We start from the raw sequence: 18889 nt of genomic DNA on the forward strand, positions 1-18889 counted from the left end.
ACATAACACATATCAGAAGTGAGAACCTGCCAAAATTTATATTGTTTTGGTGAAAGCAGGGCAATCCAAATAGCCGTTGCAATTTGCAAAGTTTGAAGGTTTAACAAAGAGAGGAAACAGTTTAAAAAGTGAATATGTGCATCAGAACAATGTATAAATTACACCATTTAACATGTTGCAATTTAATGACAACAGTGATTAAGCTCACTTCAGTAGAAATATTGTTTTATCTCATAAAATAATGATTAGAACTTCGCGGTCTTGAAAATCCAACATCTAATTTGAATCAATATTTAACCGGTATAATTCAATGCAATTTGTTGTAGTTCAATAGGAAAAGGAATATTAAATACTTGATTATTTGAAGATGATAAATACAGCCTTTGAAACAGCCAGTATCAAATCATGGAAAACATGTTGAAAAATGTTTGAATGTGAAAGTTCAGTGTGTAATATTTAGCACCTCCCTAGTAGTTTAAAAAAAAAATGATTTAAATTAAGTCAAAATACTTGAATTATTATAAGTGCATAAAAAAAAAACATACTGCAATAATCTGAGGTATGTGCAGCTCTTTGAGACTCCTTGTGATTAAGGGCTATACAAATAAACATGACTTGACTTATAAGTGGAGAAATATGGGTTTATTTTACGTCGCAGGATTTGCACCTCAGGTAACTGACAATAGTCTACCATCTTGCTGCTAAGGGTACTGAAAAACATCGTTAATGGCTGGGAAAAATAAAATAGAAGAATGGTGCTTTATGGTCACTTTGAATTTCCATAGTTTGTGCTTTTTTAGCACCCATTTTCAGTTGCACTACACAATACAGACACATCTAATGGAAGAATAACATACTGGCATTTTACAGAAAATGTTTGGAATTTATTATTCACCAGCAAGTACATGAATGAAAGCATCCAAATACTGAACAATAAAGCCTTTATTTTTTTTTTGTCTTTATATCATTCAAGTTTGTCAGTCCCACCCAATGAGAAGGTGGCAAAGAGTAAAGGAGTAAGAGGTAGAGCAAGTGTTCATTTCTCGTGATCCACATAAAAAAAAGAATAAGTCAAGAAGTGCCCTCCAAGGACACCATTCTTTTCTTTAGGAGGAAAACAAAAACAGCAGCTTGTTTGAGGTGTTGCAAACCTTCCCTTATTCTCATCAATACTCATGACTTTCTTTTTGTATCATTTCTGGCAGAAGTGGCACGACATTGTAAACCAGAGCAACACGACTGACATGATCACAATCTGAACACTTGTGGGTGAGAGTGGAGCGACGGTACGGCTCTCCTGATGCGTAATTCTGCATATACGCAGGCCGGGCTCTCGAAGGAGGAGTGCGGGAACCTGAGCAGCGCATCCAAAATAGGCCGGGTAGCTGACCCACTGAGAATATACGTACGTGTGTTTGAGTGTCCTGTAAGTGCGAATCAAATTGCAATAAAACAAACGACTACCAAACACTTTGCCACTCAGCCGCACCGTCAGGGTCAGAGACAGTGTCACATAAAAAAAGGGAAAACCGACATTATTTACATCTTCAACATATAAATTATCCCCCCCTAGCATACTGTGTAAGGCATAAGAAGGTCTTGAAGGGAAGAAAACCAAACAGGTGAGCAAAAAAAAAAGGAAACAAGACAGCGGCGTCTGTGGTCAAGGTTCAGGGCCAGTTAAAGGTAATCGCAAATTCTTAAACATGCAAAATGTGAAGAAATAATGCATGTTTTAGGTTTAAAAAACGATTTATATTTCATTGGTCTATTCCAATTAATTTACAGGATGATGCATTTAAGACAGGATGGCTTGTCTTTGTCATCCTGAGCTTTGATGTCATCGGAAAAACACCAGAACCATAACATATCGGTGGCTAATGCCTCGATGTGGTGTCCCAAGTGGATAGAGTAAATACATTTGAAAAAATAAAATAAAAGAAATTTAAATACAAAAATAAAAGAGAACACTGGATAACTGGAGAGAAAAAAAAATAAAAATAAAACATACGGCGAGCCGCCAACAGGGGGCCGACTGAGACCGGCAGGTAGACGCGAGGCTGGCCAACCAAAAAGCACGCCACCAGAAACCACTATAGAAAAGCGGCAACGGCTACGGCGACAAACACAAAGCCAGCCGGGAATGAACGGACCAAAGTCACAGCAAAACCTGTGCTTATGCCAGGCTAGCCGATCAAAAAACACGCGATGAGCATCCAGGCAAACTGGGTACCAACAATGAAAAGCGGCAAAAGCTACAGTGATAAACGCTATGCCAGCCGGGAATAAACCAAGAGAGACAGCACAACCGACGCTTACGCCAGGCGAGCAGTCAAAGACACGTAGCTAGCCAACGAGCGCCAACTGGCAGCAAACAAAGCAGAAAAAGCCCCGAGCAGGCCAGACACTTACAGGGAGCCAGAGGGACAAAAGTATGCTAACTGCAACACACGCGGAAAAAAAACCCAAACGAAAAGCTACATTTGTGGAAATGAGCGGTATGCAATTGCTGTTTACCAAAATCGCTGTGTTTGGGAATACCTTTAACTGCATAAGCTGTGATGATACGGCCTGGGCTTTTTTTTGTCGTATTTGCATAGCTCTCACTTTTGAGCATTAGAAGCGTTTATGAAAACGTTACAATCTCAGTTTTCCTAGGCTTTTGCAATGCACGCAGCTGTCAAGGTGAGCATAAAAAGCAGCGTGAGCCCCTGACAGCAGTCCAAATTAAAGAAACACCTAAAAAAGTAATACAAAGCAATCCACTCGTTCCTGTTTCAGGTTTCTGTTGCAGTATACTGCTGCACATCATTGGTACGTGCTATTTAGATGCATGCTAAAAACTGGCTAGGGTTTGTCATGCTCCTCACTCGATTTCATTTTTTAAAATCGGCTTTGCATACTGAGAAAAAAAGAAAAAAGAAGCGGCAGAGATTTGGAAAAGGAAAAACGAGCACAACACGATGCTGGAGCACTCATGAAAATGTGGACTCATTATGGTGCCACGCGCCAGTGTCTTGGATGTATGTAAAGACTCCAGAATAGAGAAAAATAAGCAAAAAACGTTTTTTCTTTTGGAGGCAACCCAAAATAAAATCACAATGTAGATCAAAATATTTTTAAAAAAACCAACAACACGCGCAGTTTGCTGGCACACAGAGGGAGCAACTGTGAACTCAATTAGGTTGACCACGGAATACTTTGGACAATAGCAACCGTGGAGGATTGTCGAGTTCATCTCAGCTCAGAGATCCCTTCTCTGGTTTTCATCGTGTTACCTCTGTTGCGCCGATATGATCAGAGTGGAATTCATACACAGATCGACAATATACACAATATGAGACAGTGTGAATGTAAATATAGATTCTGATAAAAGAAAGGTAAAAATTATTGAAAAATGCCTGGCTCTGAAAAAAGGTGGGCAAACAAAAGCAAAACAAAAGATAAAAGTTCGTATTCGTTTGAGTCAAACCTCCCAAGTTGCGCTCTCTCGCTCCAGCAATACCGGCAGTCGTCAATCCACGCCTGCATGAGAGTCTGTAATTCCAGTAGCTGAGAATACTCTGTGGGGATTCTCTTAAATTTGATAAGATTTCATAGCCCAAAACAAGGAAAGTAGGCCATTGGAGCATCAACAGAGAGGTCTGCACTTCAACCAGTCAGTCATCCAGGATGACCTTGACAAAACTGGCCACGTCTGTCTCTTTGGAGTCATGCAGGGTGAAAAACGGATGTTTCTGTTGTAGAAGAGAGAACGCATGGTGGCTCATTTAGAAATTCTCAACAAAAGCTATTTGACTTCATTGCACAACAACAAAGTCCATCTGACTTTACACTGGCTGTAATTTTCAAAAGGCAGTAAAAACAACCACCTTATAATCATGACATAAAGTATCATACATACACACACATACTTATATATACACACACAAATATATACATAAATATCCATACATGTACAAATATATACCTACATATACACAAATATATACATACATACACAAATATATGTTTATTATCAGATATTTAGCAATGGAGGTTATTTTTCAGTATAATGGTATTCTCATATTTACTTGTAAATAATTAATTTCACTTTCAATCTAAAAAAGGAACCATAAGTTTGGGTGCACGGTACATACAAGGTTTTACAGTAGTACTCCTGTATTTGCGCAACAATTGAACAGTCAAAAAGATCCCTGACCAAAGCAGAAAAACAGCGGATGCACCTAAGTTCTATTTTTAGTAATAATATCAAAATCACTTGCGTGGTTTTGTTTGATTTTTGACCTTTTATTTAGGGACAGTCACAAAAATATTGAGGTCAACCAATAATTGGGAGCGCCGATTATAGACACCGATATTTAGGATTTTGAAGGATATCTGTATTTCTATTCATTCGGCGGGCCGGTCAAATATAATTTAAACTGTTATTTAGGCTCAAATGCTAACATTCAAAATCAATGCAAGAAAACAGAACTTTACTTAATAATAGAAACGTTAATTCTCCATGGCTCGTGCGCAGAGGGGGATAGCTTCATTTCTGTTTTCCCCCCTCGCGTACACTGAAATGTGAATTAAGCATTGCAGTTTTGTGCCAATACCAATATCTGGAGTTATAAAGTTTTAATTCAGTGGTCTTCATATTTTATGTGATGTATTTGTACCCATTAGATGGGTGCAAAGAGGTAACATTCTGCATATGAAACCTCTCTCAAAGTAACCGATCATGCTGAAATCTCAGGAAATCAAGCAGCTAGACAAAAAAATAACTGTCCCGGGAACAAATGTTTTGTGTTGAAAGAGGTACATAAAAGCCAAATAGCATGACGAGGAAAACACCTTTTTGGATTTATGATGATGAATCAGACTTAAGGACACGAGATAAATATTGTACATTTCATTGTGGCCGTATGTATTCAACAAGGTTTTAATCTAAAGCAGTGCGCTTTATACACAAATGCGCGTTACGGACAGAAATATGTTTATGTTTTATTATTTGTGAAGTCCCTTTTTAAACTTTGTTACACGATCAATACATAATCAATAAACATGTCTTGATTACACTTAACAAAACCTCTTCAATTACCAAATAATTTATTAACACAGACCTTAATGACTCTAAATGTCAAGTTGTTTTTTAATAGTAAAATTCTAAAAAGCAATTTACATATATTTAAAAAAGAACTTACCATTAATTCCGTGTAGGCTGGTCTCTTATTCGGCTCCTTTCCTAAACTGTAAAGAAAGGGCCTTAGTCAAAAAGGTGGAAAACAATGAACCCTAGTGGGCATTGAGCGTATTACTTTACCGCCACAAAAAATGGCTTTTACACCTTGTTGAAAACATAACTTTTTTCCATGAAAATAACAAAAAATAATAAACAAGGATGTGGCTCTTTGGGAAATGGGGCTCACCACTTGGAGATGAAGTCCACAAAGTCCGGTGAAAAACGGTCTGCGGGCAGCTGAGGGGAGGGTTCGTCCACCACCTGCTTGAGCTGCTGGAAGGGCGTACCCCAAGATTCGTAAGGGAATTTCAGGATGGCCAGCTCAATCTAAAGTAGCAAAAACATACAACAATTGGCATACTGTGGATAGGAAAAGTCTCCAAACTCATGTCCAAATACCTGGTTCTTTTTATTTTAAGAGAAACCAAATCATAAATCTCATCATGTTAAGCAGTCGTTCTCAACTGGTTTGAGTTAACGACCCACCATTCCAACCGAATGACAAGGGTTAGGGTTAACCCTAACCCTAGTTGCCCACCCCTGGTAATCTGACAATGACAAGCCACAACCCAAGCAGAGAGAATATATCCGAGTCCGGAATGCAAGTGTTCTAGACACCTCCCACTAAGGAGCTATGGCTACAGTATATACATAAAATACAAAAACATAAATTTAAACCATTTACCGTTCCAGCAGCGGTTCCAAAACAGATACACGAACACCATTTTTGTATTTTGTAAACATTTCCTTCTTTAACTATATGATTGTTGTTACTGTTTTTCACTTTTTCTATACCCTTATTAACTTATTTGGGTCTATTATTCTGTGAAGAAAAAGGAAATAAAACCAACAAAATCCCACAAAAAAATGACCCATTTCCAACGTGCTAATTGATTGAATAGGAGGAAAAGATTGAGCAGGGCATTATCACTAGCTACTGTTAAGTAGTGTAGTTGACTCTTGGTTTTATTTCTTTTTTCTTAGCATTATTTTGCCAAAGCAGAGGCCCATGACCCACTTTTGAGTCCCAACCCAACAGTTAAGAAACACTACTTTAAAGTGCGCCTAAGGTCCTTATATTTGATAAAGGGAAGTGAAATTAAACAAATCTGTCAAACTACAATACAGCGCTTTTTGGAATAACAAATTACATTCAAACACCACCGATTTGAGGGTATTTCACTAAACCCAATAAAAATATGCGCTAGAAGACTTTTTCCAAAAATTATGAATGAAATCCAATATATAATCAATAAAATATACAAAATGCAAGGGATAATCAGGCAAGAGAAGTGCAACTCTGCACTTGTACGGATCATTTATAGCTAAGTGGGAAACAGCTTATCTTTATTATTATCTTATTTATTATTTATTTTTTTGCCATCACGGAGTCTTGGCTTTCCCGACGCCGCATTACATCACCGGCTCGAACGAGACGAAGACTCCGGTAAAAACAGGGGTTGGAGACTACGCGCTACAGTAATAGCGGAACCATTGACACACACTGCTCACTCGATATGGGGTTTCTAGCTATGTACCGGGAGAGTTAACTGTGGTCTTTGTGTTTGCTGTATACTTTCCACCGCTAACAGTTTCACCGGATGCTAACGTTAGCATAGCGCTAAAGCTCCTGCCCGCTGCTATCATTAAACAGCAGCTTGCACACCCCAACGGAGCTTTATCGTCGACGGCGACTTTAATCGGGCATGTTTATGGATTGTACTCCCAAATCCATTCAATTGAGGACTGAGCAATTCGGAAAAACACTGGACTATGTGTAATGTAAGATCAAACATTCGGTTGTATCCGGCAACTCTGTTTGACCCTCACACCACCCCCCCTGGTTGTCTTTTGAAAGTGGTCTTACCATCGTGATACCAAGACTCCATATATCTGACTTGACACTGTAGCCTTTCTGATTGAGGTCTGGGTTGATTCTTTCAGGCTGAAAAAAATTGTAATAAAAGAAATTATTCGTGACATCAAAAAAATACAAAAAGAAGCATGAAAATCCAAGTACACTACAAAATTACTAAATCTACTACAATTAAATATACGTAAATACTACTGCAGAAATATTACCAAAATACAACTACAGTGAAATTGCAAACATTCTATAGAAATTGTAAAAAAATCCAAATGCTAAACTACTACTACAGAAATAATACGACAGTGCGAAGTAATGCTACAAAATACAACAGAAATACAAAACATCAAATGAATTGCTTAAAACAAAGACCTTATATATATATATATATATATATATGCTTTGATTGCGAGTGTGTCAAAACCAATTTGATGAAACTAATCATTTTGAAACAAATATGAAGAAATATAACATGTAAATGTCTGTATGTATATCTATTAATTAATAAAAAATTGGATCGGTCACGAGAATGGACCCCTTGGCCAGATTGTTCAACTCAATGCAGCTCACATTTCCAAATAGTTGCCCACCCCTGGTTTAATCTCTGACCAAAATATAAGGGAGGACATCTAGCAAGATTCCGGTAAGCTGGAATACCCAATGGCAACAGCATTGATACATTTCCAAAATGTTAGAATAGCTTTTGAACTATTACACCAAAATAGTCAAGTAAATATTGAGTTCCATCACTTAAGACTCACCGCCATGTACGGCTTGCAGCCAGCGTCCATCGTCTTGGCCACTGAGTCTACTAGGTGGCCGCTGATGCCAAAGTCGCACATTTTCACTTGGCCCTGAGTGTTAATGAGAACATTGGAGGGCTTCACATCTGGGCGGGCAGAAACATTTGGACAAAGGAAAGAAGAAAAAAAGTGAGCATAAAATGTAAAAATTGAAGATCAATTGTCTTTGCTGACCTCTATGGATGACTGACAAGTTGCTATGCAGGTGCTCTAATGCCTTTACAATCTGCGGAGAAAGTGAAAGAAAAATGATAAAAAACCAATGTGGTGAGGGGTCATTGTCAAGTGACAGTCACAACAGCAAAAGCTAATTTTTCAGGACAATTTAATTCATTGTGTGATGTTGAATGATTTGATTAACAACTATGAAACAATAACAATGCCAGAGCCTGTGTCCCCTATCATTGATTAAAACACTTAAAATCTTTCTCTCTCGTGAAGTTAAGAATGTTGAAGCTCGTTTGAACATCAGTTAATAATTGTGTTCAAAACAAGGTGCGAGAAGTGATCTGTGTTAATGTCACAAAATACTGCAAACGAGAAGGATACAGGATAGCGATAAGGGGAGTGCGTTATGTGCGCAGATACGCCCACTCCTTCCACTTATCCAATCAAACTCAGGTGATTACAGTTTGTCCTGTTGGTTTTCATCATAAAGTGTCTCAACAATGAACATAGTTTGATTAATGAGCTGCCATATGAAGGAGTTCTTAAAGCATACCGCCAAAACCGGGTACACGAGTGTAAACTGTAGTAGAAACTTTCCCCTATATATTTTTGACCAAACTTTTAGAGCATTGTGTTGACTTGGCTTTTCATACAACAAACCAAGTAGGTGAAGAGAATATGATTATATTTATCTCTTAACAGATGCACTCATGAACCCTCTTGAGAAAAAATATTTAGTCTTGGTTAAATTGTATTTTTTTATATATATTGTGAATTTCCCTACAAGGATGAATAAAGAATCTATCCATCTATCTATCTATGGATATTATTTTTTTGAAGATGAAAGAGGATTTTATATATTATTTATGTGTTGTCTGCATCAGTGGCTATTCAGGAATTGGTTTTGAAAAACATTGTAATCAAAAATCCCTAACTACTCTTAATACATAAAACTATGGCACCCCAATTTTGTTCGACAAAAAAAAGCCATCTGGCTTAAAAATACTTACTGCTACGGTAATCTTGCCCAGGATGTCCTCTGGAATAGTCTTGCCTTTCTCAATGACCTTCTTGTAAAATTTATCCAACGAGGTGTCCATCAGCTCCATGCAAATCCAAACATCACCCTGAGAAAAAAATAGCTGGTTAAATGTTGAATGGCTCAGAAATCACAAGAATCGTGCAAGATGCTGACCTCTCTAAAGAGGGCGCCGTAGAAGGTAACGGTGAAGAAGCAATCCACTGTCCGCATGGAGATGTCCAAGTCCATCAGCAACCTCTTCTGCTCCAGCGTGTTGACTGTGGCACGAATTCTCTGTCAAGAAAAGTCAAGTCATCTTGACTAGCTGTTTCCGTTCCGTCAAAACACGCGGCAGTACTTAAAACCTCAGTCTACCTTGACTGCCATGATGACTCCGCTGGGCACATGCCTCATCTTGTACACAACGCCGTACGCTCCACGGCCCAACTCGGCAATCTGCTCCAAGTCATCCGCCTTCACCACAAAGATCTGGGCAGGTAACAAACTAAGTTGTCACTAATCAGCAAATTCAGGAATGTAAGATCTTACGAGGACTTTACCTGGTCTCCAATTGTAACACACGCTTTGGAGTCAAGATCTCGGGGGGGCCTGCAGGGAAGTTGTCATTAAAATTAATCCCAAACAAGCTGCACTATAGATGTTTCTTTTGAGATATTGATATAAAAATATTATCAAAGCTGTTGTCCTCATTTCTTTACTGATGACTATTTAACAAGCGAAACGATATGTAATGAAAAGGTACAATGACCTTCATGAGATATTAAGGCCAAACTTCCCAAATTCAGTCCATTTTGCAGACATGAATGGAAAAAACACATCATCGAAAGAAATACATTTACCGACATATTTTTCTTTGTACTGCAGTTTTTATGTTTACATAACACAAAAAAATCCAAAATGGATAATATTTTCTCATTCAAGGCTTAAGAATAGGATGTTCTCAGATACAAGAGGCCACCGAGCATCAAGAACGCCACGAACATGTCAACAAGTTACAATAGCAATACAGAAATTGGATCAGTCATGGAAAGACATCAAAAATGACATCTCATATTAGGAGCTTAAAGCAAATGCCTATTAGTGACTTTTTCCCTCCACTTCCCGTTTTAAGGACAACTAATGGTTTAAAAAAAAAAAAAAAGTAGTCCTACGCGCAATTCAGACAAATGCAAATTCATTGTATGTTTTTCATTAATTACCTATCTGCATCAAAACATGTTTTTGAAAAAAGCCGTTCAGTTTTACAGTGAAAAAAATATTAAGAAATGATAAATATGTGTTCATAATCATGGACGTGGGTTTGCAATGTTATTAAGTCTACAGTCTTAGCTCAGAACGAGTAGAATTTCTGGATCTGGTTTACTGCAAATGAATATGTATACGACTGGCTAATGTATCGATACATATATAGATATGAGATAAGATAGATGTATTCATACGCTGCAACTGCTGGTTGAGGCTGTGCAAAGACTTCTTTGGCCAGCTTCAGCCCAGGGTTCTTCTTCTTCCCTGAGAAACAAGATATGCCAGTCATTACTTGCAATGTTTTAGACTTGCATACACAAACAACTACAAATATTTATATCTTTCAAAATATTTTTGGTACCGCGGGGTAGAAGTTCAGTATTTTTGATTTAGATAGATAGATAGATAAATTCACATTTAAGCTCAAAATGCACAAGGTCATTTACATCATATATAGTTACACATCACATGATATATATTGACAAAAAGTATTGAAAAATAAACTGCTACGATCAATGGAAAAAATGTCAGACATGCGCATAGCAGTGTTTTCAGTGTTTGCAGTTTTGATTTATTTTGACTATCCATCCATCATCTGCACCGCTTATCCTCAGTAGGGTCGCGGGTGTGCTGGAGCCCATCCCAGCTATCTTCGGACAGTGGGCAGGGGACACCCTGAACTGATTGCCAGCCAACTCACTTGCTCATTCACACTTAGGGACAATTTGGACCAGCCAATTAACCTGACAGGCATGCTTTTGGAATGATGGAGTACACCTGAGTGCCTGGAGGAAACCCACGCAAGCACAGGGAGAACATGCAAACTCCAAACTTGATCTCATGACCTCAGAACTGTGCTGCACACGCACTAACCACTGTTCCACCGTGCTGCCCTTATTTTGACTATTGTTTACAAAATTCTATAGTTCATTCAAACAGAATAATTTGTTGATGACCACAAATCACGCATGGCCATCTAACATATGTGGACTGGAAAATGGGCAAGGCGTTAAACATCCCACCAACTAGATTAGGCTCAAGTCAGTCATCTGCTAAGAACTTGTCATTTGATAGACAAAATGTCAACGAAAAGCTGTCTCACATTCATGATATTGTGTTCAACAAAGCCAAATCAATTTTAACTCAATTTATCGGACTGAGTGGATATTCTGTTAAGAAGTACAGGTAGTACTGTCCAAATTGATGGAGAAAACTGTAAACTTCTTGAAAATTTTCCTCTTGTACTGTTTGCATTTTCCACCAGTCTGGATGCAATGTGGCAGCTTGGTACTTAAAACAGGTTGTTCTTTGAACTGTAAGAGATACTTGCTAGTTACAAGTACATGATAGTTGCATGTGGGGGTGATGGGATAGTCCTAATAAGCACAGCATAGGATTAGTGAGATTTTTTTCTAAATGTGCGGGGTCTAATTTGCTGAAATTAGAGTGGAAATCAGTAAACTAGTTAACAACAAAAATGTTTTAGCTTAAAACGTAAGCCTTTTGAAAAAGACAGTGTGTATTTTTTTGAATACACGATGTCCGTTGTAGTGTATAGTGCAACAGAGTGCCAAAAAGCACAAGGAAGAATACAAACTACAACGACTAAGTGACAAAACTATACAATTTCTCTTGTAACTGTAATCAGGCTTTCGAAAAGTGTTTGAGCACCCATTGAAGCAACGTGACAGAAAATGTCAGCTCCCTCTAAGAGAGGCTTATCTTATGTAAAATTAATGCAAATGGTTTGACCTAATAGCATTTTGAAACATGCACGATTATACGATGGTTAATTTGTTTCTGTTAATTATAAAACACATTTTGTTTTGTTTTTAAATGACTTTATTTACCACTGGAAGGTACTAAATAATACACACTGGCACATATATTGATTCATCAGTGGAGATATCAAATACAAGTAAAGCATTTGAAGGTTGTTCATAAACTAGAATTGTCATATAGAAATAAATTACAATTATCGGGATGGAAAAAGGCAGATATTAGCCTTAATTTTTTTGCATTTTTCTACAGTAAGAGACTAGCTAAATTGATGAAAATCTCGTGTTTCTAAAGGAACATTACTGGCTTTATTGTGCTGTAAGAAACAAAAACAAACACAACAAAAAACAGGTGTGCTGATTTTGTAACAAACTCCTGCAGTGATGTTTTTATCTAAACGGAGATTAGGTGAACAACAAGCAGAGGAGCTGCAACAGGAGAAGGGCGGACTAATGACTAACCGACACTGGTATGATGACCCAAACGGTGGGGGGTTTGGCGGGTTGGGCTCTGCTGGAAAAGGAAATAAAACCATCTTTCTGATATGCCCTCAACAAGTATTTTAGGGGCATTTCAAATGATTTACCGGCAGTCGGTGCAGTCAACTACAGAAATTTCCCTTAAGGGGCTTTCTGCATTTGGACCCGTGACAAGGGTTCATTCATAAACACCTTTTTTTTTGAAACAGCAGCCGCCGGGATTTCCCTTTAGCATAGTGACACAAGCAGTGAGACACGCACAAGGGTGAACAGCATCTCAGCACGGATGCTTGTTCTTTTTACACTTGGCAAAGATTTGGCTCTTTTTTGACCTCTTACTGGACGAGTTTCGCTCTAAAGGTGTATAATTGCTCGGACCAACTGGTTTTGTGCAAGATGCACCTTTACCCTTCAATAGTTAAAGAAAAAAAAAAGCCAGCGAGACAGTTATGACTTTCAACCGGCTCTCGCAGCAAGTTAGTGAGTCACGCAACAGCAGTCAAGAGGAAGTGTGATTCAGTAAACCCCCCACTGGTCGGAATAAGTGGGAGCAGAGGCAAGGAGAAATTAGTTTCACGAAAAAGGTTTCTGAGATTCTGAAGCCAAACTCTAGGCAGATTTGAGCCGTAAGCCTAAAATAGGGCGACCGCGTCCTCACTGAGAACACTGTTAAAAATAGACTGTGCTTCCTCAGTGCAGAATGAAGTAAGAGAACCAAGCAGCTCGCAGTGACCTGAGGAATATGTCAACTTTTAGTTGGAAAGAAAAATAAACTAGCAATGCTTACGGGGCATTCCAAAGCAATCTTGTTTGGAATTCTGTAGCAGAAAATGCTTTAGAAAGCACAGTATGTACAATGAAAAGGCATGCACTCACGTGCTACAGGATCAGGAACACTAGCTCTACTTTTGTCAACAATGCAGAACCAATATTGGGACCCAACACATGCTACATGCAAAAGTTCAGACTAGCAATGTGGTCAAATTGCGCACATCATGACACATCCATTCAAAATCGCAACAACTGCCAGGGGATGCGATGCCACCTGGAACGTTGCCATTGGTGGGGAGCCAGACCAGAGTAGACGCACAATTGAAGCTTATGTACTGCCAGTCAATGCAAAGACGTGTCACAAAGTTGAGGAAAAAGTAGTCACAAGAAAATTAAATATTTTCTGCTCAATTACTGTTTTGCACCAGATTTTTTGTATGAATTTTTTTTAAAAATATATAAACTCGATACTAGGATATTACTAAAATTTAATTTTGAGAAAAGGAATATAAAATTAAAATGCTTAGTACTAAGCCCGCAAATGATTCATTTTGGAATTTTTCTTGCCTTAAAGAAACGTGTTTTTGTGACATTTCTGCAGTAATATCTATGAAATATGATGCAAATGAACCTTTTGTATTTACACAGGATTATTGCATACCTTAAGCATTAGCAGTAGCAATTTGAGAACTTTCGAAGCAAATTGATATGTACTATGAGACTGGGAGGTCGGTGGTTCGCGCCCCGGCCGAGTCATTCCTAAGACTTAAAAAGTGGTCGGCGGCGCCCTCTGTTGGCTGCGGCTGCATCGGCTCGCTACAACGGGTCAGGTGCAATCGACATTTCGTTCTGTGTACATTGTTACACAGAATGACAATACAAGGAAATTATTATTATTATTATATTCAATGTGTGCAAATCCTTTATTTTGTTTCAATAAATTCTAACAGTATTTTATTAGACTGTTGAAAAAATTACATGGAAATTACATTTTCTGCATTGCTTAAATTTTAAGTCTCAATGACCCATGTTACAAATTGCTGCCAGGAAGGATTCATTTTTGCCAGGGTTTTCAGTCTTTCAATTAACACTTTTTCAAAATGTTCAAATCCCAATTTAACTAAGACAACATCATCTTGTCGGTCAAATTTAACCATACTAGTCTAGAAATATCCAAAATTAAAGAACCCAATAGCCCTTTATTAATCATGCGATTTAATGATGGAAAGAGAGCAAAATGATCAAGCGATGTGTTCTGTGTACTTGTTAACCTGACTGCCCATTTTGCACATCTGGTTAGCTACTCCTCTTGCACTATCGGCACTATGGTAAAATACTATACGTAGCCATAATACAATACAACTTTTACTTATATAGATAGATAGATAGATAGATAGATACTTTGTTCATCCCCGAAGGGAAATTATCTGTACATTCAAGGAAACTGTGCGGGTCAGATGTATCGACATTTCGTTCTGTATACACGTGTACTAGAATGACAATAAAGTAGATCTGAATCTGAATCTGTTTACTTGGAAATCGGATTTTATCCAACGTAAAATGGTGTTTTCTTTTAAATGTTCAGAATACATCAGCATACCCACAAAGCATGATGTGGAGATGTTAGCCCTTATTCACCACCGTAAGACATTATATGCTCAATGTCTCTCTGCCTTGCAGGTGTCAGCCTTCTTTGTTGCAAAAAGAATTCTCGTCCAATCAAATTGCATCATTAGTCGCGTCACTTCTCCATGCATCCATACAGAACATACAGGTATGGTCAATGCCTATTGGACTTGCAGAAGGCAAATGTACAAGCAAAAAAACATAAATTTTGCCTTGAGATATAAATTTAGTCAAATCTATTTATTTCTGGAATTTAAAACATTTAATGCAGTTCACTTTTATCACAAACGTTTCTCTCTATTCTCGTAATGGGTGTATGCCTCATAAAATTTCTGATATCCACAATCTCAAAATAGATCTTAATTTCTATGGACTGCACACCACAAAAAAAAAGTTGTCCATGTAGTTTACAATGTCTCCTAAACAGCAATTGTTTCGCACAACTTAATCTTGAAATGACGTGACGACTGCTTTTTTTTGTCGGATACTTCAAGAAAAAGCCTAAAAACGGGGGGCCCATTCGCGCCACCACATTGAAAACCTTTGGCTTAATCCCATTACAATTACAATTTTACTCCTTACTCTAGCAAAACCTGTTCATGACGAGGGGAAGAATGTCAATTTTCAATGTTATTTTAAAGTACAAATTTTTAAAAAAGAAAAATTAATAAACAATTGTTGCATTTTAGCACCACAAAAAGCACGGCTTGGTGACATTAGACAGGGATTTCACTATGTAAAAGAAATACAAATTTCTCAACCTGTGATTTCGTTTTTACAAAAAAATAACATTGCTATCACAGTTCAGGATCAGTTCATTTTTGCATTATATTCAAATCAATGGTTATTTTCACTGAATGAAAGTTTTTTTTCTACCACTAAAAATTACTCACTGCCCATTTAAAAAAATCTTATTCATGTAGTTTATTTATAAAAAGAATTCTGTAAGTTTTTTAAGAGTAAAAATAGAATGTGGGGTTCATAGCTGGGAGTAAAATGGGGGGTTTTAAATATTAATTCAAATTTCTGCAAATGATGACAATGATAACAATAACAGCCAGTGCTGTGAGTAATTCGTTACGAAAAAAGCAATTACTTTTTTAGGTAACGAGTACTGTAAAGCGTTATTGCTAAAATGTTGTAACTGAAATGTTGTTACAACAGTGCGTTACTCCGCTGCTTTTTCAAAGCAGAACATAAATTACAATGCAGTCTTTGTAATAATGGTTCCTGCTCCGCTAATGCAGCAATGCTCAACCCTGATTTTAACAAAAAAGTGACGCTAAACGCATCAACAGGCTTATGACAAGGCTGGGATGTTTATGAATACCTACAAAATACAAGTAAACACAGTTACAAAAACACCATCTCAATGATGGTGTCCAAGTTAAATTGTCTCAAGCACAGATTAGGTGAACAAGTAATATCTCCCTCCTGATATTCATCCTACCGTGTATATTTGTATCCGTGCCGTAATCACGATTATAAAACAAAATACTAAAATCAGGATGTCATTTTGTATGCGCAAATTAGATCGTGTGTCACCAGTAGGGAATGGTAGACAGGGTGTGCTGAAGGGGGCGTGGCTTATACAGGAACAACAAAATCAATGGGGCAAACACAAGCGCAGAATTTACAATAAAAAGAGTGGCGAATTTTAGTCTTTTTATTTGGAGAATTATTTTTGCCATATGCAATGCCTGGAGAAAAGAAAAGGTATTGGACATCACCCAAAAATAAGAAGATAAATTTTCTAATAGTGTGAGGACAGAATGGATATTTAGTTTCTCAAAAGGTTAGTAAGCAAGCTTCCAAGACTGTAAAAGGCAAGAAATAATGTATAAAGGCTTGATCGCTTTTTCCATTTATTTTATTATGTGGCTATTTTTAAGCTGTTTTAGGGGGTCGGCTTCAATTTGAGTTGGTTGGTTGGATCCCTTAACTACTAGAGCCGTAGGGGCGCCATTTCCTGTGGTGTGTCTTGGGCAAGTACAGTACTAGTGGCCCCCATCGTTCTTCAGGCAAAAACATTTTTCCACCCAGTCTCTAACCGGGAACCTCTCGCGTGTCAGGCGAATGTGCTAACCACTGCACTATGTGGTAATATGTAACCAGTTACCTTTAGACAATGACCATCGCAGAAAACCTGCGCAGGGGCTAGCTGCTTGCATCCAGCCTGCTGCAAACAACATATGAGCGGCAGCACAAGTCAAAACATGCCTTGGTAGGCCAAAGGGAGCTACAGCATGTGTACTCCCCCACCATGGTAACGCTAGAATGATTGTGCAACAGCAAAAGCGGTGAACTTGAAATGTAAATTGACATCATCCCCCTGTGTGTGTGTGTGTGTAAGTGTGTGTGCGTGTGACGTAGAAGATGGTTTTTCCGATGTCCATTTTTTCTAATGTTGGGCACGCAGCATTTTATTTTTGAATAGCTATAATAGTAAGAATAATTATAGTATTTATAGTGGTAATAATTATAGTAACAGTAAAAAGTTTTATTATGATGATAAAACATCAATATTATAAATACCACCGTTAAGAACAACACCATTAAGAACAAGAACGTAATAATAATGATAAAAACCGTAGTGAAATATTAAAAGTCAGGGGTGTATTACAAAGAAAACTCAAAGCCGAGGCCAAACGTCTTTAAATCCAGTTTATCACTGAAGCTATCAATCTCAACCAATGAGTCTTACGTCACGACGTCAAAAAGACGAACACGACGTCAAAAATACGAACACCTGTAGTCGCCATTGTATAAACAGGATATATTATTGAAGCAAAAATAAATAACCTCTGCGCGATTATTCCGTATTCAAACGTCCAATTTGTGTTTCACACACGACGGATATCACGTTTACTTTTTATTTGAAGACAATAGAGATGCAACTACGGATGTTAGCCACAATGCTAGCTGAAAATGCTACAGCGGGAGAGGGGGTGCTAACCTACGAGCACACACTCTTTGCACTTGCAGAATACAAAGTCAACGAAGCCTCTTGTGGCGTTTTTTTGCGCCGTGCAATGCTTTCTACCTGGCGTGCTCTCATTTCTAAAAAGGTTGCTAGCTACAAAAAAGACTTCCGCACACACATAAGTATGTATGCATTCCTCAGGGATCAAGTAGCATACGTGAATGTTGGAGAGGGGTTTAAAAGGGAAAAAACATACCTCCTTTTGAAAGAGACATTTCCCCTTTGCTTTGATGAGGGGGAAGGGAAGCACAAAGACTTTTTGCCTTTTTCTACGCCCTCCCTCCCTGCATCGAGCCCGTACGCCCGCTCAGGATCGGCAGGCTGCTCGTGCAAAAAGCAAAAAAAAAAAACTTGCAGCAGAGATGAAAGCAAAAACCGATTTAAAAATGCTCCGTCCGTGCGTGCTCTAAACGCCTCCTGCCGCTAACCTGAGCGTCCACAGGGCGATAAGCGAGCAAATGCACGGTTTAGATTGAAGGCAACGCGACTTACACACTTGGAGTAAGTTTGCTAACAGAAAAAAAGCCTTGCACTTTTTTCGGGTGGCCAAAGTCTGACAGCTGAGGAGGCCAGCAGCAATTCATGACGCATTTCCGGGTACATCGCTAAGTACCTAGGGACTTGTAGTTTTATTTTACAGAAAACCGTAAGACATAAAAAATGTTTTTGTTAGCCTATGGATAAGATTTTCTGAAAGGCTCTTATTGGGGAAGAAAGTGCATTAATGCAAACTAACATTTACTGCAAATCGAAATAAGTATCTAAATATTGCATGGTTTGTCTCGAATATTAAAGATGCAGCAAGGAATTTTAAACTTTTCTACTCACCGAACCCATATTCTGGCGTTCTAAGCCATCATTGCAGCCTATGTCAAGCTCACTATGTGGCGCGTGCAAGT

The 18889-nt window shown here is 38.1% G+C and overlaps 1 protein-coding gene across 2 annotated transcripts; it reads right to left on the bottom strand.

Annotated features, from left to right (window-relative positions):
- Positions 1-924: 924 nt before the first annotated feature.
- LOC148374923 (dual specificity mitogen-activated protein kinase kinase 6-like) lies at positions 925-18574 on the bottom strand. 2 transcript variants are annotated; one of them, XM_088342489.1, is made up of 12 exons: positions 18187-18574; positions 10547-10616; positions 9647-9695; positions 9462-9575; positions 9261-9380; positions 9076-9192; positions 8072-8123; positions 7856-7983; positions 7095-7172; positions 5415-5554; positions 5190-5235; positions 925-3737 (listed from the first exon to the last, which is right to left on the bottom strand). In XM_088342489.1, exons 1-12 carry the CDS (start codon positions 18203-18205, stop codon positions 3660-3662), a joined length of 1011 nt encoding a protein of 336 aa, XP_088198615.1. In that variant the 5' UTR covers positions 18206-18574; the 3' UTR covers positions 925-3659. The 2 variants fall into 2 exon arrangements, with proteins under 2 accessions (XP_088198615.1, XP_088198624.1); XM_088342498.1 differs by lacking the exon at positions 18187-18574 and adding an exon at positions 17127-17261.
- Positions 18575-18889: the final 315 nt, after the last annotated feature.

The sequence above is a fragment of the Urocampus carinirostris genome, chromosome 1, assembly GCF_059441175.1.
Source record: "Urocampus carinirostris isolate Australia breed hairy pipefish chromosome 1, RoL_Ucar_1.0, whole genome shotgun sequence".
Taxonomy (NCBI): domain Eukaryota; kingdom Metazoa; phylum Chordata; class Actinopteri; order Syngnathiformes; family Syngnathidae; genus Urocampus; species Urocampus carinirostris.